Source organism: Puma concolor, unplaced genomic scaffold (genome assembly GCF_028749965.1).
Source record: "Puma concolor isolate L17-30 unplaced genomic scaffold, mPumCon1.1.hap2 unalloc_scaffold_5, whole genome shotgun sequence".
NCBI classification, from domain to species: Eukaryota; Metazoa; Chordata; class Mammalia; order Carnivora; family Felidae; genus Puma; species Puma concolor.
Genome location: NW_028240258.1, coordinates 546,045 through 573,620, shown reverse-complemented (window position 1 = coordinate 573,620; position 27,576 = coordinate 546,045). Strand labels below are relative to the sequence as shown.

General features: G+C 38.0%; 1 protein-coding gene and 1 pseudogene across 3 annotated transcripts in view; both read right to left on the bottom strand.

Annotated features, from left to right (window-relative positions):
• LOC147571160 (cullin-4B-like) overlaps positions 1-27,576 on the bottom strand; it is a 138,846-nt gene that overhangs the window by 96,546 nt on the left and 14,724 nt on the right. For all 3 annotated transcript variants that reach the window (XM_086696565.1, XM_086696562.1, XM_086696563.1), the window contains 2 exons: positions 26,769-26,836; positions 15,978-16,096 (listed from right to left, as the gene is read on the bottom strand). In XM_086696565.1, coding sequence (XP_086552691.1) covers positions 15,978-16,096; positions 26,769-26,836 — 187 coding nt within the window. The remainder of the gene's footprint in view (positions 1-15,977; positions 16,097-26,768; positions 26,837-27,576) is intronic.
• Positions 22,230-23,325, bottom strand: LOC147571161 (cyclin-A2 pseudogene; annotated as a pseudogene).

The following is a 27,576-nucleotide window of genomic DNA, read 5'->3' as shown; positions in this document are numbered from 1 at the left end:
ACAAAATCCACCACAAGAAAAATTTGGTGCGACCACAAAACCTGGAGATTAAAGAACATCCTAAAGAATCAATGGCTTAGGGGAGGAGAGGACAACATGGTGGAGAAGTAGGCAGATCCATACTTCCTGCGACTCTCAAACAAAGAAGTGCACAAGCCGAGGGACTTTGAACGCCAAAGCCTGGAGGAAAAGAGGCTGAATCTACCAGGAAGAAAATGGGAAAGTTGGAGAAAAACATAGGTGGGTGACTGTGAACTGAGAGAGATAAAAAAGCCGACGTGGGCATGGAGGGGAGGGACCCCCTTCTGCGGAGAGACAAAGGGAAAGGAAAGAGCAGCTAGGGAAGTGTAGGACCATATCCGGACAGGAGAAAGACCTCAGACTGAGATGGAGAGGGATCTGATCTCTAAATGTGGGGTTTTCTTCGGACTGGGGCTGGCTCCCTGTTCCCGGACAGGGGGAGGAGGGCAGCCAAGGCCTGGGTGTGGTGGTTAATCAGGGGCTCAGTCCCCAGTTGGGACCAAGTGGTTCCCTCCCTGGAGGGCTGAGCGATAGTACAAAGCCTGCCTGCAGCTGCCACCCCCAGGCTCAGTGGCTAGGCTGAGGACACAGTCTGCAGTAGGAAAAGGCGGCTGTCTCCCTGGAGTGCTGTGGTAAAGACAAAGCCTGCCTGTGTCTGCCTGAGTCTGCAAGGGCGGTGGCTCAGTCCGCAGTAGGAAAAGGCAGTCCTCCCTGAAGCGTGGCGGCACAAAGCCAGCTGGAGCCACATATTGGACCACACTGAGAGGCGCTTCCCCAGTGCCAGAGCGCAGGGAAGCAGGACTTTGAATCCTAGCCAAGCACAGGGTCGGGGGAGTTAGTGGAGCAAGAAGGACCGCCCCATCTATGCCAGCGGCACAGTAAGGAGGACTCAAACAAAGTCCACTGAGTCTGGTCCCTGGAGAAGAGACTGGGGGATTGCCATTCCCCCCGCCGCCACCACCACCACCACCACCACCACCACCACCACCACCACCACCACCATCAAGGCAGGGCCTCAAGGATCACCCCTGGGGCCCATAGTGGAGGGAGGTGGGTCCAGATTATACCAAACCACACTCCTTAGCACTGGGTAACCACCAGAGCGGCACAGAGCCTGTGGAAAACTCCCCCCGACAAGCACTTCAGCACTGCCTGGATTAACTCTAGATCAATTCTGGTGATATAGATATATTCTCCCCCCACCTCCATTTCTCCTCCTTATCTCTTCCCTCCCCTAGGCTGGTTACTCTGTTTATTGGTGTGTCTAAACAGACACATTTAATCCATTGTCTTGATACATGTTCTACACCTCCTTCTTTTTACATCCCTTTCTCTCTCTCTCTGGAATAATCAAGCCATATAGTTTCTCTGTCTGGGTAACTGTATCTTCGTTTCGTTTCCCTGCCTCCTCCTTTATTTTCCTTTCTCTCTATGGATTAAGCCTTTTAGTCTCTCTGCCTAGTCAACGTTTAGTTTTTCTTCCTCCCACACTCCTATCACTTCTCTTCTTGTATGTGCTCTTCCATCATCAACGCCTCCACCCTCTAATTTATTTCTAGTGGGTCATTTTCAGTTTGTTTTTTTAGTCTTTAGTTTTTTGTTTTTATTTGTTTCTTTGTGCTGTTTGTTGGTTTCTTCTGTGCTTGAGTGGTTTTGTCTCCTGTTTGTCTGTTTTCCTTTATCGGTTACTCAAAGGAACAAATCAAAGCACGCCTGGTGTAGGGTCCAAAATATCACTATCAGTAGGGTAATAAAATAACCAAAGTCACAACAACAGAGAGCGAGTAACAATCTCCAGAAAACACCTCCTGAAGGGCCAGACCCTGGACAGTGTATGACCCTCCTTTAATATAGCAGTGCTCCCAGGTGCAGAGCACACAACAAGCTTTTAAAATGCATAAGGGACAGTAAAATACCCAAAATGAGGAAACAGAAGAATTCTCCTAAAAAGATATTCCTGGAGGTAGAGACGGCTAACGAATTGATCAAAACCGACTTAAGCAACGTAACTGAACAAGAATTTAGAATAATAGTCATAAATATTGCTAGCTTGAAAAAAGCAGAGAAGACAGCAGAGACTCTATTGTTACAGAGATCAAGGGACTAAAATATAGTCATGAGGAATTAAAAATGCCCCCTACCAATAAAAAAGGAATTAAATGAAGTGTAAAACACAAGGGAGGCAGCCAGAGAGCGGACTGAAGACAGAGGGGAGAAAAGGAGAAGTAGAAGATAAAATTACGGAAAAGGAGGAAGTTGTGAAAAAGAGAGAGAGAAAAAATCCAGGACTATGAGGGGAGAATTAGAGAACTAAGTGACGCAATCAAATGGAACAATATCCATATCATACGAATTCCAGAAGAAGAAGAAGAGAGAGAAAGGGGCTGAAGGTGTCCTTGAACAAATCATAGCTGAGACTTCCTTGCTCAGGGGAAGGAAACAGGCACTGAAATCCAAGAGGCACAGAGAACCCACTTCAGACATGACTTAAATTGATCTTCTGCGCAACATATCACAGTGAAACGGGCAAAATACAAGGATAAAGAGAAAATTCTGAAAGCAGCTAGGAATAAACATGCTCTAACATATAAAGACAGACCGATGAAACTCATGACTGATCTGTCTACTGAAACTTGGCAGGCCAGAAAGGAATGGCAGGAAATCTTCAATGTGATGAACAGAAAAAATATGCAGCCAAGAATCCTTTATCCAGAAAGTCTGTCACTCAGAATAGAAGGAGATATAAAGGTTTTCCCAAACAAACAAACAAACAAACAAACAAACAAACAAACAAAATGAAGGAATACATCACCACTAAACCAGCCCTACAAGAGATCCTAAGAGGGTAAGTGAAATGCGGCAAGGACCACAAAGGACCAGAGACACCACCACAAGCATGAAACCTACCAATAACACAATGACTCTAAACCCGTATCTTTCAAGAATAACACTGAATGTGAATGGAAACACACAGGGTATCAGAATGCTTGGGAAAAAAAAACAAAAAAACAAAAAAACAAGACCCATCTATTTGCTATCTACAAGAGACTCATTTCAGGCCTGAGGACACCTTCAGATTGAAGTGACATTGAAAGATGGAGAACTATCATGCTACTGGAAGTCAAAAGAAAGCTTGAGTAGCCATACTTATATCAGAAAAAACTAGACATTAAATTAAAACCTGTAAGAAGAAATGAAGAAGGGCATTATATAATAATTACAGGGTCTATACATAAGGAAGAGCTAACAATTATAAATGTCTATGCACCACATTCTGGAGCCCCCAAATATCTAAAACAATGAATCACAAACATAAGCAAGCTTATTGATAAGAATGTGATAATGGCAGGGGGAGTTTAATACCCCACATACAACAAAGGATTGATCATCTACACAGGATCAAAAGGAAAAAAGGGCCCTGAATGATCCATTGGACCAGACGGACTTGACAGATATATTTAGAACTCTGCATTCCAAAGCAACAGAATATACTTTCTTCTCGAGTGCACATGGAACTTTCTCCAAGATACATCACATACTGGGTCACAACACAGTCCTTAATAAGTATAAAGATCATACCATGCACACTTTCGGGTCATAATGCTAGGAAACTTGAAATCAACCATAAGAAAAAGTCTGGAAAACCACCAAAAGCATGGAGGTCAAGGAACACCCTACTAAAGAATCAATGGGTCAACCAGGCAATTAGAGAAGGAACTGAAAAATATATGGAAACAAATGAAAATGAAAATACAACAATCCAAATGCTCTGGGATGCAGTGAAGGCAGTCCTGAGAGGAAAATACATTGCAATCCAGGCCTATCTCAAGAAACAGGAAAAATCCCAAATACAAAACCTAACAGCATACCTAAAGAAACAAGAAGCAGAACAGCAAAGGCACTCCAAACCCCGCAGAAGAAGAGAAATAATAAATATCAGAGCAGAAATAAACAATATAGAACCTAAAAAACTGTAGAGCAGATCAATGCAAACAAGAGTTGTTTGTTTTTTGGAAAAAGAAACAAAACTGACAAACCTCTAGCCAGGCTTCTCAAAAAGAAAAGGGAGATGACCCAAATAGAGAAAATCATGAATGAAAATGGAATTATGACAACCAATCCCTCAGAAATACAAGCAATTATCAGGGAATACTATGAAAAATGATATGCCAACAAACTGGATACCCTGGAAGAAATGGACATATTCCTAAGCACCCACACACTTCCAACACTGAAACAGGAAGAAATAGAAAACTTGAACAGACCCGTAACCAGCAAAGAAATTGAATCAGTTATCAAAAATCTCCCAGCAAATAAGAGTCCAGGACCAGATGGCTTCCCAGGGGAATTCTACAAGACGTTTAAAGCAGAGATAATATACATCCTTCTCAAGCTGTTCCAAAAAATAGAAAGGGAAGGAAAACTTCCAGACTCATTCTATGAAGCCAGCATTACTCTGATTCCCACATGAGACAGAGATCCAGCAAAAACAAAACAAAACAAAAGAAAACAAAACAAAACAAAACTACAGGCTAATATCCCTGATGAATATGGATGCACAAATTCTCAACAAGATACTAGCAAATCAAATTCTACAGTATATAAAAATAATTATTCACCATGATCAACTGGAATTCATTCCTGGGCTGCAGGGCTGGTTGACATTCGCGTATCAATCAATGTGATACATCACATTAACAAAAGAAAACAAAAGAACCACATGATCCTGTCAACCAATGTAGAAAAAGCATCTGACAAAATTCAGCATCCTTTCTAAATAAAAACCCTCGGAAATGGCAGGATAGAAGGAACATACTTAAACATCATTAAAGCCATTTATGAAAAGCCCACAGCTAATATCATCCTCAATGGGGAAACACTGAGAGGTTTCCCCCTGAGATCAGTAACAGGACAGGGATGTTCACCCTCACCGCTGTTATTTAACGTAGTGTTGGAAGTTGTAGCATCAGCAATCAGACAACAAAAGGAAACCAAAGGCATCAAAAGTGGCAAAGTTAAAGTCAAGCTTTCACTTTTGCAGATGACATAATACTCTACATGGAAAACCCAAGAGACTCCACCAAAGGCTGCTAGAATGGATACATGAATTCAGCAAAGTCGCAGGATACAAAATCGATGTACAGACATCAAGTGCATTTTTATACACCAATAATTAACCAACATAAAGAGAAATAAAGAAACTGAACCCATTCACAATTGCACCAAGAATCATAAAATACCTAGGAATAAACCTAACCAAAGATGTAAAAGACGTGTATGCTGAAAACTATTGAAAGCTGATGAAGGAAACTGAAGAAGATACAAAGAAATGGAAACCATTCCGAGCTCATGGATTCGCAGAATACATATTGTTGAAATGTCAATACTACCCAAAGCAATACTACCCAAAGCAATCTACGCATTCAATGCAATCCCAATCCCAATCAAAATTCTTCTCGAAGCTAGAATAAGGAATCCTAAAATTTGTACGGAACCATAAAAGACCCCAAACAGCCAAAGTAATATTGAAGAAGAAGACTGAAGCGGGAGGCATCACAATCCCAGACTTTCGCCTCTACAAAGCTGTAATCGTCAAGACAGTATGGTATTGGCACAAAAACAGACACATAGACCAAGGAAATAGAATAGAAATCCCAGACCTGGACCCACAAATGCATGCTCAACTAATCTTTGACAAAGCAGGGAAGAATATCCAATGAAAAACAGACGGTCTCTCTAACAAATCGTGCTGGGAGAACTGGACAGAAACATGCAGAAGAATTAAACTAGACCATTTTCTTACACCATTCACAAAAATAAACTCAAAATGGGTGGAGGACCTGACTGTGAGACAGGAAACCATCAAAACCTTAGAGGAGAAAGCAGGAAAAAAAACCTCTCTGACCTCAGCTGCAACAATTTCTTACTCAACGCATCTCAAAAGGCAAGGGAATTAAAAGCAAAAATGAACTATTGGGACCTCGTGTAGACAGAGCGCTTCTGCACTTCAAAGGAAACAATCAACAAAAATAGAAGGCAACCAACGGAATGGGAAAAGATATTTATAATGACGTATCGGACAAAGGGCTAGTACCCAAAATCTATAATGAACTCACCAGACTCCATACCTGGAAAACAAATAATCCAGTGAAGAAATGAGCAGAAGACATGAATAGACACTTTTCTAAAGAAGACATCCATGTGGCCAACAGGCACATGAAAAGACGCTCAACATGACTCCTCACCAGGGAAATACAAATCAAAACCACACTCAGATACCACCTCTCTCCAGTCAGAGTGGCTAAAATGAGCAAATCAGGAGACTACAGATGCTGGAGAGGATGTGGAGAAATGGGAACTCTCTTGCACTGTTGGTGGGAATGCAAACTGGTGTAGCTGCTCTGGAAAACAGTGTGGAGGTTCCTCAAAAAATTAAAAACAGAACTACCCTATGACCCAACAATAGCACTGCTAGGAATTTACCCAAGGGTTACAGGAGTAATGATGCATAGGGGCACTTGTACCCCAACGTTTATAGCAGCACTTTCAACAATAGCCGCATTATGGAAAGAGCCTAAGTGTCCATCAACTGACAAATGGATAAAGAAGATGTGGTTTATATATACAATGGGATACTACTTGGCAATGAGAAAGAATGAAATCTGGCCATTTGTGGCAAGGTGGATGGAGCTGGAGAGTATTATGCTAAGTGAAATAAAGTCAGGCAGAGAAAGACAAACACCATTATGTTTCACTCATATGTGGATCCTGAGAAACTTAACAGAAGACCATGGGTGATGAGAAGGAGCAAAAAAAGTTACAGGGAGGGAAGCAGGGAAACCATGAGACTCTTAAATACTGAGAACAATCTGAGGGTTGATTGGGGGTGGGGGAGAGGGGAAAGTGGGTCATGGGCATTGACGAGGGCACCTGTTGGGATGAGCACTGGTATTGTACAGATATCAATTTAAAAATAAATTGTATACATATGTATAAATGAATATAATTATATATGTATGTATAAATAAATATAAATGTGTAAAAATATATATTTATTTTATACATAAATATATATTCACAAATACATAAAATATAAAGAGAATTCATAAATTATATATTTATAAATAGAATTCAAGTTATATATATAACTTGAGAGAGAGGGAGAGAATCAAAGGGTTAACCTAGAAATTCACGACCAAATTAAAAAGCAAATTAAAAAGTATATGGAAGCCTAAGTACATGAAAAGACAACAGTTCAAAATTCTGGGATGCAGGAAGCACATAGCAATTCAAACATTCCTAAAGACGGAAGAAACATCTCAAAAACACCTTATACCTAAAGGAGTTGGCTAAAAGAAATAATGCTCAAAATCCAGCACAGGAAGAGACATAATAAAGATTAGAGCAGAAATCAATGGTACTGAAATAACAAAAAAAGTACAACAGATCAACAAAACCAGGAACTGGTTCTCTGAAAGAATTAACACAACTGATAAAGCCCAGACTGGTCAAAAAGAAAACAGAAAGGACCCAAATACATAAAGTCACAAATAAAAGAGGAGAGATCAAAATCACAAATGAAAGAGGAGGTATCACAACCAACACCACAGACACGCAAATAATAATTAGTGACTATTATAAGAAATTATATGCCAACAAATTGGGCAATCTGGAAAAAAATGGACAAATTCCAATAAAGACACAAACTAACAACACTGAAAGAGCAATAGAAAATTTGAACCAAATCATACCCAGTAAAGACACTGAGTAAGTAATAAAAAATCTCCCAAAAAACCGGAAGTCCAAAGACAGATGGCTTCCCAAGGGCATGCTACCAACATTTCAAGAAGAGTTAATACGGAAAACGTCCATATGCATTCTATGAATCCAGCATCACCTAGATTTTAAAACCCTAAAAAACAAAAAACACTAAAAAGGAAAACTACAGATTAATTTCCCTGACGAACATGGGTGCAAAAACTCTCAACACGACACTAGGAAAACAAATGCAATAACACATTAAAAGAACTATTCACCATGATCGAGTGGAATTTATTCCTGGACTGCAAGACTGGCTCACTATCTGCAATTATCTCAATGTGATACACTCCATCAAAAAGGGAAAGGATAAGAACTACATGATCCTCTCAACAGATGCAGAAAAAGCGTTTGACCAAATACAACATCTTTTCTTAATGAAAACTCAAAAGAAAGCAGAGACAGAATTAACATTCCTCAACAATCTAAAGGCCATAAACAAAATATCCACACCTATTATCATCCTCAATGGGGAAGAACTTAGGGTATTCCCCCTAAAGTCAGGAACATGACAGGGATGTCAGCTCTCACCACTGTTGTTCAATACAGTGTTGGAAGTGCAAGCCTCAGCAATCAGACAACAGAAAAGAACAGACGGCATACAAACTGGCAAGAAAGAAGTCAAAATTCACTTTCACAGATTACATGACACTCTATGTGGAACTCTTGAAAATCTCCACCAAAAAATGTTACAACTGACTGGAATTAAGCACAGATGCCAGATATAAGTCAACGCAAAGAAACTGGCTGTATTTCTATACACCAATAATAAAGCAGAAGAGAAATCAAGGAATCAATCCCATATACAACTGCACCAGAAACCATAAAATACCTAGGAATAAACCAAACCAAATAGGTAAAATATCCAACATGATGAAAAGTATAGGAAGTTGATGAAAAGAAACAGAAAACACAAAGAAATGGAAAAATATTCCATGCTCCTGAAGTGAGAAAACAAATGTTGTTAAAATGTCGATTCTACCCAAAGCAATCTACGCAGTCAATTCAATCCCTATCAAACTAACCCCAGAAACATTCAGAGAGCTAGAACAGACAATTCTAAAATGTTTACAGGACCAGAAAAGACCCCAAATAATCAAAGTAATGTTGAAAAAGAAAACCAAAACTAGACGTATCACAACTCTGGACTTCAAGGTATACTGCCAAGCTGTAATCATCAATACAGTATGGTACTGCACAAACACAGACACACGGATCAATGGAGTAGAAAAGAAAACCCATAAGCGGACCCATAAATGTATGGCTAACTAATCTTTTACAAACAGGAAATTGTATCCAATGGAAAAAAGACAGTCTTTTCAGCAAATGGTGTTGGGAAAACTGGACAGCAACATTCAGAAGGATGAACCTGGACCTCTCTCTTACTGTAAATACATGAAAATGAACTCAAGTGGATGAAAGACCCAAATGTTAGACAGGAAGCCATCAAATCCTAGAAGAAAACGCAGGCAACAACCATTCTGACCTTGGCTGCATCAACTTCTTAGATATTTTTCCAGAGGCAAGGGAAACAAAAACAAAGCTGAACTACTGGACCTCACGAAGATAAAAATCTTCTCCACAGCGAGGGAAACAATCAACAAAACTGTAAGGAACACAGTGGAATGGAAGAAGATATTTGCAAAGGACAGAAAGGGTAATATCTAAAATGTATAAACAACATCAAACTCAACACCAAAAAAACAAATAATCCAGGGAAGAAATGGGCGAAGGACATGACAAAAGACACTTTCCCAAAGAGGCCATCCAGATGGCCCCTCCGTTTGGGAGGGGTTTGTTCTGGGAGTTTTCTGGTCAATGTCTGGGATATTTAGGATTATTTGATAATTATTTAGTTGTGTTCCTGTGTTGATGGGAGCCTGAAATAAATAAATAAATAAATAAATAAATAAATAAATAAATAAATAAATAAATAAATAAGTAACTAAATATATTTAAATATATATAAATATATTTAATACTGAAATATAAATAATACATTAAATAAAGAAGTAACTTAAAAATGAATAAGTAACTTACAAAAAGAAGAAAATCCTGCCATTTGCAAAAAACGGATGAACCTGGAAGATATATGCTAAGTTAAATAAGCCAGAGACATAAAGAAAAATACTTTACGGTATCATGTATATGTGGAACCTCACTAAAAAATAGAGCTCAAAGAAATACAGAGTAGAACGGTGATTTCCAGAAGTTGGAGTTGGAGGAAATGTAGAGATGTTGGTCAAAGAGTAAACAATTTCACAACAACAAATTAGATAACCTAGATGGACAGGGACCCATTTTGAGAAGCACAAAATCTACCAAAGTGGAAAAAGGAAATAAGCTAAACAGACCTAAAGTAAGAGATTAGTCAGTTAAAAAAAAAAAAAAAAAAAAAAAAACAACTGTAATCAAAGGAAAGCACAGGATATGCAGATGCCTTTTTCCTCCAAATACAAAAAAGACATAAGAAAAAATGAATTCCAATACATCTTCAACCTTTTCAACAAATGGAAGAAAAGGGAAAACAGCACCATGGCAATAAAATATGTTACACCTCCGTAGAAAAGAGTCTAACGATTATTCAATTACAATGTAACATAGCAATTCCACTTTTTAGACTGTGACAGAACAATTCCATTTCCAGGTATGCACAGAAAACACCATTTATTCAAACAATATCAAGAGATATTTGTAGATCTCACATAAATACAAAAGCTCCTAAGAACCTATTCCCAGTCTTGGAGGAAGACAGAAGCAGAGCAGGAGGACCTCAGGCTCCCATCAACACAGGAACACAACGAGATAATTATCAAATAATCCTAAATATCCCAGACACTGACCTGAAAACTCACAGAACAAACTCCACAACTAGAGGGAGAGAAGAGGCCACACTGAGTAAGGAGGAAAGTGCAGAGATGTGGTTTAGGGTAGACATGGAAAGAGGGTGCTACAGACGTCCTGGTCACAGAGAAGAATGAGAGAATGGAGCTGCAGAGGAAGACTCCCAAAACCACTGTCTGGGAAAATGAGGGTCTGAATTTTCTGAGTTCTTGCAACCAATGGGGCTCAAATATTAAAGGTCAGAGCAGCTGGCTGAGATGGGGCCCAGGGGTACTGCACTGCTCCTGGAGAAAGTACAGGCAAACAACTTGCAGGTAGATGGCATGGAAACAATGATTAGAAGGTCACCTGAGGCATGGGGAGGGGGGGCGCGGGCATTATTCAGTCACTGAATGGATAAAGAAATTGTGGTTTGTATACACAATGGAATACTACGAGGCAATGACAAAGAAAGAAATATGGCCTTTTGTAGCAACATGGATGGAAGTGGAGAGTGTTATGCTGAGTGAAATAAGTCATACAGAGAAAGACAGATACCATATGTTTTCACTCTTATGTGGATCCTGAGAAACTTAACAAAAGACCACGGGGGAGGGGACGAAATAAAAAAGAGGTTAGAGAGGGAGGGAGCCAAAACATAAGAGACTCTTAAAAACTGCGAACAAACCGAGGGTTGATGGGGGATGGGAGGGAGGGGGTGGTGGGAGGGAGGGAAGGGTGGGTGATGGGTATTGAGTATGAGTCCTGGGTGTTGTATGGAAACCAATTTGACAACAAATTCATATTAAAAAAATACAAAAATAAAAGAGTTAATACCTATTCTTCTCAAACTATTCCAAAACAAAGAAAAGGAAGGATAACTTCCAAACTCATACTATGAGACCAGCTTTATCTTGATTCCAAATAAGAGGAAGACTACACTGAGAAAGAACTACAGGCCACACCCCTGATGGACATGGATGCAAAACTTAGCAATAAAATACTAGCAAATATAATCCAACAATTTATTAAAATAATCATTCACCAGATTATTCCTGGGTTTCAAGGTTGGCTCAATATTCCCAAATCTACATGACACTCCACATTAATAAAGAAAAGGATAAGAACCATATAATCATCTCAACAGATACAGAAAAGCATTTGCCAAAAAAAAAAATCCACTCATGATAAAAATCCTTAATAAGACTATTTACAGGGAATATACTTCAACATAAAAAAGGACAATTGTCGGGGGCGCCTGGGTGGCGCAGTCGGTTAAGCGTCCGACTTCAGCCAGGTCACGATCTCGCGGTCCGTGAGTTCGAGCCCCGCGTCAGGCTCTGGGCTGATGGCTCGGAGCCTGGAGCCTGTTTCCGATTCTGTGTCTCCCTCTCTCTCTGCCCCTCCCCCGTTCATGCTCTGTCTCTTTCTGTCCCAAAAATAAATAAACGTTGAAAAAAAAAAGAAAAAAAAAAAGAAAAAAAAAAGGACATTTGGAAAAACACATAGCTAGCATCATCCTCAATGAAGAAAAACTGACAGGTTTCCCTTTACAAGACAGCGATGTCCACTCTCCACTAATGTTATTTAGCACGGTATTAAAAGTCATACCTCAGTAATCAAAAGGAAAGAAAAAAAAGAAAGAAAGAAAGAGAGAAAGAGAGAAAGAGAGAAAGAGAGAAAGAGAGAAAGAGAGAAAGAGAGAAAGAGAGAAAGAGAGAAAGAGAGAAAGAGAGAAAGAGGAGAAAGAGGAGAAAGAGAGAGAGAGGGAGGGAGGGGGGGAGAGAGAGAGAGAGAGTGAGAAAGAAAGAAAGAAAGAAAGAAAGAAAGAAAGAAAGAAAGAAAGAAAGAAAGAAAGAAAGAAAGAAAGAAAGAAAGAAAGAAAGAAAGAAAGAAAGAAAGAAAGAAAGAAAGAAAGAAAGAAAGAAAGAAAGAAAGAAAGAAAGAAAGAAAGAAAGAAAGAAAGAAAGAAAGAAAGAAAGAAAGAAAGAAAGAAAGAAAGAAAGAAAGAAAGAGAGGGAGAGAGAAATAAAAGGCATCCAAATCAGCAAGGAAAAAAAACAAACTTTCTCTATTTGCAGGTGACATGATAACTCTACAAAACCCAAAACATTCCACCAAAAACTGCTAAAACTGATACATGAATTCCGTAAAGTCACAAGATACAAATCAATGTACATAAATCTATTGCATTTCTATACACCAATAATGAAACAACATAAACAGAAATTAAGGAGGAAGCACTCCCATTTGCAATTGCAGTAAGATACCTAGGAATATACCTAACCAAAGAGGTGAAAGACCTGTGCTCTGAAAACTATAAAACACTGATGAAAGAAATCGAAGATAATACCAAAAAATGGGAAAAAATCCCATGCTCATGGATTGGAAGAACACATATTGTTAAAATGTCTATACTACCCAGAGAAATCTACACATTTAAAGTATTCCCTATGAAAGTACCACTAGCACTTTTCACAGTGCTGAAACAAACAATCCTAAAAAGAATGGAACCACAAAAGACCCTGAAGAGCCAAAGCCACTTTGAAAAAGAAAAGGAAAGCTAAAGACATCACAATTCCAGACATCAAGTTATACTGCAAAGCTGTAGAGATTAAAAAGTATGGAACTGGAACAAAAATAGCCACAAAGATTGTGGAGTAGAACAGAAACCCCAGAAGTGAATGCATAATTATATGGTCAATGGACTGTCCACAAAGAAGGCAAGAATCATGAATTAGTCTCTTCAACAGATGGTATTGGGAAAACTGGATATCAACATAAGAAGGATTGAAACTGGACCACTTTCTCACACCAGGTACATAAATAAATTCAAAATGGATGAAAGACCTAAACGTGAGACATGAAGCCATTAGGATCCTAGAAGATGGCACAGGCAGTAACCTCTTTGACATTAGCCTTAGCAAATTTTTTTCTAGAATGTCTTCTGAGGTAAGGTAAGAAAAGCAGAAATAAACTATTGGGAGCACCTAAAAATAAAAAGCTTCTGCACGGTGAAGGAAACAATCAATAAAACTTGAGAGCAACCTACTGGAATAGAGAAACTATCTAAAAACGACAGAACTGTTAAAGGGTAGTATATAAAGACGTTAAAACTGAAGAGCAAAACATGGGTAATCCAACTACAAATGGCAGAAAATATAAACAGACATTCTTCCAAAGACAGTAGAGGGCCAAAAGCTCAATATCAGTCATCATGAGAGAAATACAAATCAAAGCTACAATGAGCTATCACCTCACACCTGTCAGAAGGGATAAAATCAACAACACAAGAAACCCTAGGTATTTCTGATGATATGGAGAAAGAGGAAGAACTGTCTTGCACTGTTAGTGGGAATGCAAAGTGGTGAAGCCACTCTAGGAAACAGTATGCAGATTCTCAAAAAGGTAAAAATAGACTATATAACCCAGCAACTGCACTACTGGGTACCTACGCAAACAATACAAAAACACTATTTCAAAATGATGCATGCACCCCAATGTTTACACCATTTATTATTACTATTATTATGATGATGATTATGATTATTATTTATAACAGCCAAAATATGGAAACTGTCCATATGTTCACCAACTTCAAGTAAAAAAGTAGTTGTATACGTAGGGAAGCATGGGTGGCTCAGTCGGTTACACATCGGACTTTGTCTCAGGTCATGATTTCGCAATTTGTGAGTTCAAGCCCTGCATCAGGCTCTGTGCTGACAGCTCAGAGGCTGGAGCCCGCTTCAGATTCTGTCTCCCTCTCTCTCCGCCCCTCCCCAACTTGTGTTCTCTCTCTCAAAAATAAACATTAAAAAATTAAAATAATTTAATTTAATTTAATTTTTAAAAAAATTTAAATTTTAAATTTAAAAAGAATTTAAAAAATTAAAAGAATGTAGTGATCTACATACAAAATGGAATATAAGCCATAAAAAAGAATAAAATCTTGCCATTTGTAATGACATGTTTGGAGCTAGAAGCAAAATAAGTTAGTCAGAGAAAGGGAAATACCACATGATTTCAACCATATGTAGAACTTAACAAACTAAACAAATGAGCAAAGGCAGAAATGAAAGAGAAACAGACTGGAAATAGATTTCTAACTCTAGAGAATAGAAAAGAGGTGGTAAGGGAGGTAGGTATGGCTTAAATAGGTGATGGGCATTAGAAAGGTACTTGTGATGAGCACATGTATCGTACAGAAGGACTGAATCTCTATACTGTACACCTGACACTAATATTATAGTGTATGCGAACTACCTGGAAGTTATATAAAACTTTAAATTAAGAACAATTCCCAATACCTGTCCCCCCCCCCCCCCCGCCCCATAGTAAAGGTGGGAATCAAAAGGTGGAAACAATCCAAGTGTGCATCCAGTTACAAACTGATGAACAAAATGTAGTACAGATATACAGTGGAATGTTATTTTGACACTAAAAATGATAAAAGACTCCTATAACATTGATGAAAGATCATCCTATGTAAAGGAATGCAGAAACAAAAACCCACATATCACACGATTTAATTGCTAGGAAATAACCAAAACAGAAAAATCAGTATTCACAGAAAGTTGATTAGTAATTGCCAAAGCCTCCAGGGAGAAGGTAAGTAATGTGACTGCTCAATGTGTACTAGGATTCTGTAAAAAGTCATGAACATATTCCAGAGCTAAATAGGGAGGATGCTTGTGGAAACCAGCAACGCTTACGCAGCTGCTCCTTTCATTTCCCCTGTTAGCCTCTGGCATCTATTAAGCTACTTTCTGTCTGTCTCTACGTCTATTGTTTGTATCTATGAATTAACTAAATTTCACCCAATTTCCTATCTCTAAATGGTTAAAATAATAAATTTCATGTTAGTCGACCACTTACAAAGTATTAGTTAATTACTCACTGAAAGACATTGAACTTACGAGGACACTCGGCTGGTGACGACTCTCTCCCCGCTGTTTCTCTGAGACAATTTATGCTTACAGACTTTTTCAATAACAAATTCTTGTTTTGAAACAGAAGAGTAGAAATTTAAGGTGGTAAAAGAAATGTGAGGCACCAAAAGAAAATGTTACAGCAATAAATAATGTCCCCACTCTTCCCCTTCAAAAAGCAAGTATTATTTGGGGGAGAAAGACTTTACATATACAGAGAAATAAGAGTTTCAAGAAGGCTTAGAACATAGATTCTTCATCAATTTCAAGCTAAACATGTCTTAAAGATAGAAAGTTCTAAATTAAAAACAATACATCATTAAAGGGGGAAAAATTAGCCACATATAATCTAAATTACTTAATGCAGCATCTTCTTTAAATAAATACCTTGATATACTCAATCCAATGCTGGAGAAGAACTTGAAATCCACATTCTATCCTACTATATACTTGGTAGACTAAAGACAAATCCTCAATTCTGTTTTCATCAAGAAGAAAGTTTAAGCCTGAATATTAGAAACATGAAAGCAAAATTAGCAATACAAATACCCACCTCAGATATACGTTAAATGATACATTAATTTGAGATTGTTACATTCAAGACATTTACTATGGATTAAAAATGCTACAGTCCTAAACTTTGCAAGTAAGTGTAGTATCAGTAAGTGTTTATTAAGAAATAATTAGATGGATGGCAGAAAAAAGAGTGTAATTTATTCCTCTGGACTATTTGTTTTTCCACTGTCACAATGCTGTCTTGTAACACACTGTGTATTTCGTATTATTGCCGCAAAACATACATCACATAAATTTATAGTAAGTAAGTCTGTAATATAGATATTACTGTGCATGAATTAGAAAATTACACATTGTAAACAGAACTTTAATTAGAAACATTAAATATGATAAGTGCCAGATACTGATTTTTACATAAGAACAGGAAGGTATACAATATACCGAAATATACGGACACATATAATCATTCGATAAATAAATAAACAAGCATAAAAGCCCCAGAATGCCAAAGACATATGGCAGTATATTTGCTTCTAAAAAGCCACGTGTTCAGCATCAGAATACATCAATATCAACATGTTGCTTTTCTCTATTCAACATTACCTGAAGAACCCTCACCGTCCAAAGAAACTTTCTGCCAACTCTATCCTAGAAATATATATACCATACAGAACATATAAAATAAAGAAACTAAGGTTAATAAAATATCATAATTTACTAGTATCTGCCAATTTATAAATTAATAACTTTTCAGCATTCCTCAACTTCGGTGATCTAAAATCTATGCTATTGCAGTTCACCTCTCACTTCCCAGTAACTGTGGTGATAAATTCCTACATTTTAATCAATCCATACTACCAGTTTACCATTTATTATTATGGTTTACGTGAAGTATAAATCGTTTTCTGTTCAAATTTAAATTCGTTATAAAAACAGAAGATGAAAAAAGCTATGAACAGATGACATACTCGGTTGTAGATTTTTTTACTGGCATTTCTAAGCATTAAAACTGTAACGGTGAACTGAAAACTGTCAATCATTAAAAAGTTGTTCTAAACTGCACAGGGGCAATGACTGCACATTGTCATTAATATACTAAAAACCAATCAAATATGTTTGTTAAAACAGATAGATTTTATGGCATGTAAATTATATAACAATGTTTTAAAGAGATTAGGACTTTGGGTAGTGAAGTATTTCTTAAATCCAAAGATAGGACTTGAACAGAAAAATATCTTAGTTTTCTACATTCGGGGCCTCATTATGTACAAACCTCTATTTTCAATTTACATTATAAAATATTATTGTTGAGATGAACACTGAACCATCCTACACACCTAGAAAACTGATTGGAGGATTAACACAACACTCTGCACAACCTGAACCACAGAATTCAGCAGGAATTCACCCCAAAAGAAAGAGCACGAAGAAACGACAGCCAGGGATTTAACCAACACAGATACAAGCAAGATGTCTGAACCAGAATTTAGAATCACGATAATAAGAATACTGGCTGGGGTCCAAAACAGACTACAATCCCTTTGTGCAGAGAAAAAAGAAGTAAAAAATAGCCAGAGTTAAATTAAAAATGCTATAACCGAGCTGTGATCACGGATGGATGCAGGGGCAGCAAGCATGGATGAGGCAGAAAAGAGAATCAGCGATATAGACGACAAATTTACAGAGAATAAGAAAGCAGAGAAAAAGAGGGAGATTAAGGCAAAAAAGCACGATTTAAGAATTAGAGAAATCACTGATGCATTAAAAAGTAACGACATCAGATTCATAGGGGTCCCAGAGGAGGAAGAGAGAGAAACAGGGGTAGGAGGGTTAAGTGAGCAAATCACAGCAGAAAACTTTGCTAACCTGGGGAAAGACACAGACATCAAAATCCAGGAAGCACAGAGGACCCCCATGAGAGTCAATAAAAACTGACCCTCGGGGCGCCTGGGTGGCGCAGTCGGTTAAGCGTCCGACTTCAGCCAGGTCACGATCTCGCGGTCCGTGAGTTCGAGCCCCGCGTCAGGCTCTGGGCTGATGGCTCGGAGCCTGGAGCCTGCTTCCGATTCTGTGTCTCCCTCTCTCTCTGCCCCTCCCCTGCTCATGCTCTGTCTCTCTCTGTCCCAAAAATAAACAAAAAACGTTGAAAAAAAAATTTTTTTTAAAAACTGACCCTCAACAACGCATATCATAGTCAAATTCACAAAACAGTCAGGCAAGGACAGACTCATCAAAGCAGCAAGGGAAAAAGGTCCCTAAACTATAAGGGAAGACAGAACAGCTTTGCAGCAGACCTATCCACAGAAACTTGGCAGGCCAGAAAGGAGTGGCAGGATATTTTAATGTGCTGAATCAGAAAAATAGACAGCCAAGAATTCTTTATCCAGCAAGATGGTCATTCTAAATAGAAGGAAAGATAAAGATTCCCAGACAAACAAAAATTAAAGGAGCTTGTGTCCACTAAACAAGCCCTGCAAAAAAATTTAAGGGGGACTCTCCGAGTGGAGAAAAGATGAAAAAAAATGTATGTATACACACACACACACACACACACACACACACACACACACACATATACATATACACACACATATACATATATGTATACATATATACAAATATATATACACACACACGCACACATACATATGCACCCACCTACCTACCTACCTACATACATACATACATACATACATACATACCGAAAGCAAGAAAGAAAGGACCAGAGAAGATCACCAGAAACTCCAATTCTACAAGCATTACAATGGCAATAAATTTGTATCTTTCAGTACTCACTCTAAATGTCAATGTACTCAATGCTCCAATCAAAAGACATACGGTAACAGAATGGGTAAGAAAACAATTACCATCTATATGCTGTTTACAGGAGACCCACTTGAGACCTAAAGACACCTTCAGACTGAAAACAAGGGGATGGGGAACCATCTATCACGCTAATGGTCAACAAAAGAAAGCCAGAGTAGCCACACTTCTATCAGGCAATCTAGACTTTAAAATAAATAATGTATCGAGAGATGCAGAAAAGGCATTATGTCATAACCAGGGGGCTACCCACCAAGAAGACCTAACAATTGTAAACATTTATGCGCCAAATGAGGCAGCACCCAAAGATTTACTTCAATTAATCACAGACATAAAGAAACTCATTGATAGTAATACCGTTATAGTAGGAGACTTCAACACCCCAATCACAGCAATGGACAGATCGTCTAACCAAAATATCAAGAAGGACACAACGGCTTTGAATGACACACTGGACCAGATGGACTTCACAGATATATTCAGAGCATTTCATCCTATAGCAATAGAATATACATTCTTCACAGATGCACATGGAACGTTCTCCAGAAGTGACCATATACTGGGACACAAATCAGCCCTAAGTAAGTACAAAAGTATAGAGATCACACCGTGCATATTTTCAGACCACTACACTATGGAACTCAAAATCAACCACAAGAAAAAAAAATTGGAAAGGTAACAAATACTTGGAGACTGAAGAACATCCTACTAAAGAATGAATGGGCTAACCCAGCAGTTAAGAGGGAAATTAAAAAGCATATCAAAGTCAATGAAAATGATAATACCACATCCCAAAACCTCTGAGATGCAACAAAGGAGGTCATAACAGGAAAGTATACAGCAATCCAGGCCTCCCTAAAGAAGGAAGAAAGATCGCAGAGACACAACCTAACCTTACGCCTTATGGAGCTGGAAAAAGAACAGCAAATAAAACCTAAAACCAGCAGAAGACAGGAAATAATACAGATTAGAGCAGAAACTAATTGTATCGAAGACAACCAAACAAACAAACAGTAGAACAGATCAATGAAACCAGAAGCTCCTTCTTTGAAAGAATTAACACAACTGATAAACCACGAGCCAGTCTGATCAAAAAGAAAAAGGAAAGGACCCAAGTAAATAAAATCAAGAATGAAAAAGGAGAGATCACAACCAACACAGCAGAAATAAAAACCATGACAAGCGAATATTATGAGCAATTATATGCCAATAAAATGGGCAATCTGGAAGACGTGGGCAAATTCCTAGAAACATATACACTACCAAAACTGAAACAGGAAGAAATAGAAAATTTCAACACACCCATTACCAGTAAGGAAATCGAATCAGTAATAAAAACTCTGTCGAAACCAAGAGTCCAGGGCCAGATGGCTTTCCGGGGGAATTCAACCAAACATTTAACGAAGAGTGAACACCTATTCTCTTGAAGCTGTTCCAAAACATAGAAATGGAAGGAAAACTTCCAAACTCTTCCTATGGAGTCAGCATTACCTTGATTCCAAAACCAGAGACCCCACTAAAAAGGAGAACTATAGACCAATTTCCCTGATGAACATGGACGCAAAATTCCTCACCAAGATGTTAGCCAACAATACATTAAAAATACATTAAATACATTAAAAGAATACATTAAAAAGTATGAACATGGATGCAAAACTCCTCAACAAGATAGTAGGCGACTGGATTCAACAATACATTAAAAAAAAGTATTCACCACAACCAAGTGGGATTTATACCTGGGATGCAGAGCTGGTTCAATATCCACAAAACAAATAATGCGAATCATCACATCAATAAAAGAAAGGACAAGACCCATACGATCCTCTCAACAGACTCAGAGAAAACATCTGACAAAATACAGCATCGTTTCTTGATAAAAACCCTCAAGAAAGTAGGGATAGAAGGAGCATACCTCGAGATCATAAAAGTCATAAATGAATGACCCAGCACTAATATCATCCTCAATGGGGAAAAACTGAGAGCTTTCCCCCTAAGGTCAGGAACAAGACAGGGATGTCCTCTCTCGCCACTGTTACTCAACATAGTATTGGCAGTCTTAGCCTCTGCCATCAGACAACACAAAGAAATAAGAGGCTTCCAAATCAGCCAGGAGGAGGTCAAACATTCACTCTTCACAGATGACATGATACTCTACATGGAACACCCAAAAGATTCCACCAAAAACTACAAAAATTAATTCATGAATTCAACAAAGTTGCAGGATATAAAATCAACACACAGAAATCAACTGCATTCCTATACACCAACAGTGAAGCGACAGAAATAGAAATCAAGGAATTGGTCCCATCTTCAGTTGCACCAAAAACCCATAAAATACCTAGAAATACATCTAACCAAAGAGGTAGAAAATCTATACACTGAAAACAATAGAAAGCGTATGAGGCAAATTGCAGAAGACACAAAAAAATGGAAAAAGATTCCATGCTCCATAGGAAGAACAAATGTTGTTAAAATGTCAACACTACCTAAAGCAATCTACATGTTCAATGCAATCTCTATCAAAATAACACCAGCATTCTTCACAGAGCTAGAACAAACAATCCTAAAATTTGTATGGAACCAGAAAATACCCTGAATGGCCAAAGCAATCTTGGAAAAGAAAACCAAAGCAGGAGGCCTCACAATCCCAGACTTCAGGCTATACTACAAAGCTCTAATCATCAAGACAGTATGGCACTGGCACAAGAACAGACACTCAGATCAACAGAACAGAAGACAGAACCCAGACATGGACCCACAGACGTATGACCAACTCCAGGATATTAGTTCCAGTCTTTTGAACTCATTATTTAGGGCAGCTTTGTCCTGTGGCTGTGTGGAGTGTGAAATGAAAGGCTGCTCTAGTAATGGCAAGTACTTTAGGTATGGTATCTATCAAACTTAATTCTCACAGAAACATTGCTAAACTTTCAACTTTGCAGTTTGCAGACTGCTGGTGGACAGGTTATGGTGGAGAACTGATTTACTGTTGGTGCAAGTAGGTACATTTCTTCAAACTTTGAGGCTAACAGCATGGAAGTGTGCCCAGAACGTGAAGATTTCCTGCACAAACACACTGATGAAAGAAATCTATCAATAGAGTTCACAGCCAAATGCAGGGTCTCATTCTGTGCTTTGTACTATTCTCCTATTTAAACCAGTCCACAAGCACAGCCGTCAAACTGTTTATGAGGTCTTACAGATTTCTTCATGTAACACACTTGAGGCCTGCATTTAAAAAAATGTTAACATTGAATTCATTTTTGAGATACAGAGAGACAGAGCACAGGTGCAGGAGGGGCAGAGAGAGAGGGAGACACAGAATCCGAAGCGGGCTCCAGGCTCTGCTCTGTCAGGACAGAGACCTAAGCGGGTCTCGAACTAATGAACTGCAAGATTATGACCTGAGCCCAAATTGGACACTTAACGCTCCACTGACAGAGCCACCCAGGTGCCCCTTTAGGTTTACATTTAATCTCCATTTCCCTAAGGTATGTGTCAATATCCTCATGATAATCTAGGACTTCTTGAACATTCATTGGGTTTCCATCTTCTAGTACAATTGATATGTCCGTAACGTGTGGTGACTCAAAACTACTATCCATTGGATAATCAAGAGATACCAGTGGTTTTCTTGGTCAAGGTAAAGTAAAAGCTAAATTGAAAGCCAGCACATTTTCATGATTTTTTTTTTTTTTTTTTTTTAGATTCATCTGGCCTTTTTCAGTCTATTCTTGTGTTTTATCCACCTGGTAAATGGAGGATGCTTACTGTTTGCTTCCCAGGGAGGTACAGCAGCATGTTCATCATGCATAGGAAGATCCTTAAGAGGTGCAATCTGTTGTGTCTCGGGCCTTTGCTGTGACACCGCAAAGCATGGTTCCTGGCCTTCAGTACAGCCACGCCTTCCCAAGTTTATTGAGCAGGCACCACCTTCTCTTGGTTGATGTTCCTCTGGTCCTCTTGGGTTGTCATGTGCTACAGTTATCAGCAGCCCCTCTGGTTCTAGGCCTGGGCATGGAGCTGCCCAACATCACTGCTTCTGGGATCTTGGTGGGATAAGTCTGTGGTGCAAAGCAGTGTGTACTCTTTCCCGGGCCAAGAAACACTCCACCCACATCCAGCTGCCCCATCTCTAGGCAGCTTGCCCGCTAAGGATAACGCAGTACCAAGGAGGTTGCAAAAGGCATATGCAAGCACTTCCCACAGTGCGCAGGGATAAAGATGCTTCCAAGATGCAGCAAGCAGCCCACTGGAGTGGCAGCTGGCTGTTCCTGCAGTTCAGGTAGTTAATACACCAAATAACTCAATAAGGCATTTTCAGAGCCACTTGCCATATTTTCTGCACTGTAACTACATTTATATTGAAAATAGTTAACAATTTAAAATGCAAGCATCAAAATATTTAGAGTGCATTGTTTAGCTCATACACGATTCCTATTCCTAAAAGGTTCCGCAGGTGGATGGTCCTGATGGCTCCAAATATTGTGAGTGAAATTACTGCCACTGAAATGTATGCTTAAAAATAGTGAAAACGGTGAAGTTTAAGTTATGTGTGTTTACCAAAACAGGACATTTACAATCTGAAGTAACAGTACTTCACTGTTGGCTTATAAATGTATACTTCCTATACCTCTCAGACATAATTTTAGATTAATAAAACAAGGCTGCATCTTGTAGACTTTCTGGTTTGGAAAACAATTTTCTTCAGAATGTTGAAAGATTGTGCTCATTTCAGCAGCACATATCCTAGAATCTTGAAAGACTTTTATCTTTTAATTTTTGCCATTATTATGACCTCCGTGTAGATGAACTCATGGGATGGGTTTTGTTTTGTTTTGTTTTGTTTTGTTTTGTTTTCTCTGGATCCAACCATTTCTCTGAACCTTCACTTTGCAGTAAATTGTACCCTAAATATCTTCAGTCAGTATTTAGTGAATACTGAAGGTAGGGGGAGATATGGGACTTCATTTTAGCTAGAAAAAGTTACTAAAAATGCATGTATTTAATATAAATGTGGGGATCTACGTAAGACTGCACATAATTACAAATGCTTCAACTGAAACCCTGAGATACAATGGACCTATAACATTTCTAAGGAGAAATTTACTTTTAAGTAAGGAAATCCTATAAATAAGCCAAGATTTGTAAGAATATTTGTATTAAGATGATCCAGAAATCACTTCTAGTTCATAACTTCTCGGGGATACCATATGTTCTAATGGGTGATTTGTCTTCTGAAATGTCTGCCTAACATCCATGTTAGAATCAGTCTTCGTTCCCTGAGCATCAGCTTAATTATTGCGAGGACTGCAAGCCCAGAAGAGATGTAGGTATGAAAGGATACAGAGAACGTACACAATGGTTAACCCATAAATAGGCATCCATGAAGTTTACTACTATCTGGAATCCTAATAAACAAGAATTTTTCTTTCCACTAATAAGCAACAGTTCACAAATTTTCTCCAATCCAATATATGTCCATCTGTCCATTCAGCAGTGAAAAAACTATAACATTTCCTCATTCTTACTGAGAATCCTCTCCTTAATTCAGGTGCTTCACAAACTATGTGGAAAGCCTTGTAGATATGCACATTTTTCTGTTACCACAGAAACAATAATCTATTTAGTAGGTCAAACAAACAAACAAACAAACAAAAACCACTGGTTTTCAAGGACAAACACCTGTTATACCTGTAGAAACCCATCCCAAAGACGTTTCCTAGAAGAGTGAAAATGTCCGTAAGTCATATGTGGGGCTTACAGTATTACTCTATTCTAAGACCAAGATTAGAAACACAATTATTTTAATTTTATCTAATTCCATTCTATTATTGTGCAGTAAAGGGTATCTCTTGCTTAAAGAAAAGTCTGGCCTTTACACAGCTTCTGGAAGGTAATCAGTAAACTCTCTGAATACCACGCAGCAAAAAATTTTATTTACTGGGGGGGGGGGGGGCAATGGGCCATGCTACACAGTTCATGGTAAAATGTGACTCATGGTGGGGGGTTTGGGCCAGGAAATACCAGCCTGATCTCTGAAGGGACTGGACACTAAGATCAGTCATGCTGAAAGTCATCCGTGTGATGTGAGTTTCCCTACTTGGCAACACTATATGCATGCTGTCAATCACAATTTCTGGGAGAGTTAAGCTCTGTCCGTACAACCCTAGTGGGAGAAGACAACTGAAAGTTCATGCCTGGACTTTGTTCTATGATCCTCTTCTCTTTGATGATTTCAATTTACATTTTTCATCGTTATCTTTTCTGAATTCTTGGGAGTACTTTTTAGCAAATTGCTGAACTTGAGGGCGATCCTGGACACCTCACCCAGCTGCATTCATATTCCAAATAATAATAATAATAATAATAATAATAATAATAATAATAATAATAATAATAATAATGATAATAATAATACGATAGAAAAATTTTAAATTATGAGTTCTTCTGACTCTATTTCATTTTAATTTCAAAGATCTGAAATACCTTTCTGATGATATGAATTTCCTTCTAATAGAAAAATTCACCGTATTGGTGCTCTCCCCACTCTATATTTCTGTTGTCAAATAAATAGTTAGGGGTGCCTGGTTGGGTCAGTGAGCTGAACATCCAACTCTGGATTTCAGTGGCTCAGGTCACGATCCCAGGGTCATGAGACTGAGCTTGTATCAGGTTCAACAATAAGTGTAGAGCCTTCTTAGGATTCTCTCTCTCTCCCTTTGGCCCTCTCGTCAGGGTCACTCTCTCTTCAAGTGAAATGAAATGAGATTAAATGACATGGAAGGAAATGAGATGGAAAGACATGAAATAAGATAAATTAAAATCTAGTTAAGTTTTATGTATTTAAAGTTAGTTTATTTACAAGGCACTTCAAGTGATAAGGAAAAATAATAACCAAATGTATACTGTGGACAGGAATAAAACTTAAAATTATACAATACTCTGGATTAACATATGAAAAAGTCCTTTCCCAACGATAAAATTACCTTAATTAATAAGACATTCTCCCTTCTTCAACCATAAAATCAAGGCTCCGTCTCTCTAAAAAGTTACTACGATATTCTCCTACATGCTCTTTATGCTCAAAAAGATTTTAATCATATCTAGAATACAATCCAAGTTTTCAAAAGGCCAATGTGATCAACTACACTTACTCTCTCCAGTTTAAACTAACATTCACTATTCCCTAAAGCCTTGTTCAGTATACTTCAGCAACACCAGGATTCCCTGTTTATGATCACGCCTAAATCTTTTCCTTGTGGGAGGTCACTGGACACAGACTCTCCTTTCAATAATGTACTTCTTTTCAACGTCAGGTTTTAGTTTACATGCACTCATTTAATAAGGTTTTCTAAAAAAGTATGTCCTGTATGGAATCCATTTATTTTGCACCACGAAGCAAAAGCTCATCACAAATTTCTTGAACAAATGTTGCCCTTACGTGAAGAAAAGGGAAAATACCAGAAGCAAAACATGTGCTCGAGAGCCCTAACCTACAATCTAAAATTTTAAAACACCAGAAACAAAGGTAACAATACAGACTATTTTTAAAACATCAGCCAAAAATAAAGCTTTAGCACATTACTATCTCAAGGTATATGTGTAACTCTCATTTAGTATTCTTATAAAAAAATCCCTGAATATACTACATGACACAAACTGCTTTGGCAAATGAGAGAATGAGAAAAAAAATTGTATCTGGTTTTATCAATCATTTTAAAGGAAGACTTGACTTACACACAGAACGCATTAATAATTAAAATTATTTAAAAATGTAAAAAAATAAAATTATTTTCTTTCATAATGCCTTCTCAAAACATACATATTCTCATTTACCTTTCTGAAGAACTGCTGATAAGTGTTCACCTAGAAGCTGCTTTTCTAGCATAGTGATCAGTTGTTTCCTGTTTAAAAAAATGAGTTTAGAATCACTGCAAGATTCTCATAATGGAGAGTTAAAACGGTTTTCCAAAATCCTTCTGCATATCTTACTGTCATCTGTCCTGATTTCTGTTTTACATTGTTATGCATGTATGAGTGTCATAAAATTTGTAGTTTGGTCTTCAGGAGATTGAATTTCATTGCATGAACTGCTGATTTCAGAGTTATAATTATCATTACATAACTACAGGAAATTATATGATAATAATAAACACCTAGTTTACATAAAAATTACTATTTTATCTCTAATTAAACAAGACCAACAACAAATTTTCTAAAGTTTCCCACTCATCCAAAAAACTAAAAAATAAACTTATGAAGAAATTTTTATTTGTCAGGCTTTCCCATCTTTTTGATACAAATGAAGAAAGGAGAAAGGCAGGAACTAAGCAAAAAAGGTGAACTATATTATTTAAGCCCATCATACGACAATCTAAAAGTTGTTTAACATTTACTTTTGAGATACAGTGAGAGAGAGAAAGCATGCACACGATCAGGGTAGGGGCAGAGAAAGAGGGAGACACAGAATCCAAGGCAGGCTCCATGCTCTGAGTTATCAGCACAGACATGACCTGAGGCGAGGTGAAGTCAGACGCTTAACTGACTAAGCCACCCAGGTGTCCCTGATAATTTCTGATCTAAGTAAAGCAAAATCAAAGTGTATATAAATATGGCATATAGAAATTACATACACAAATACAAA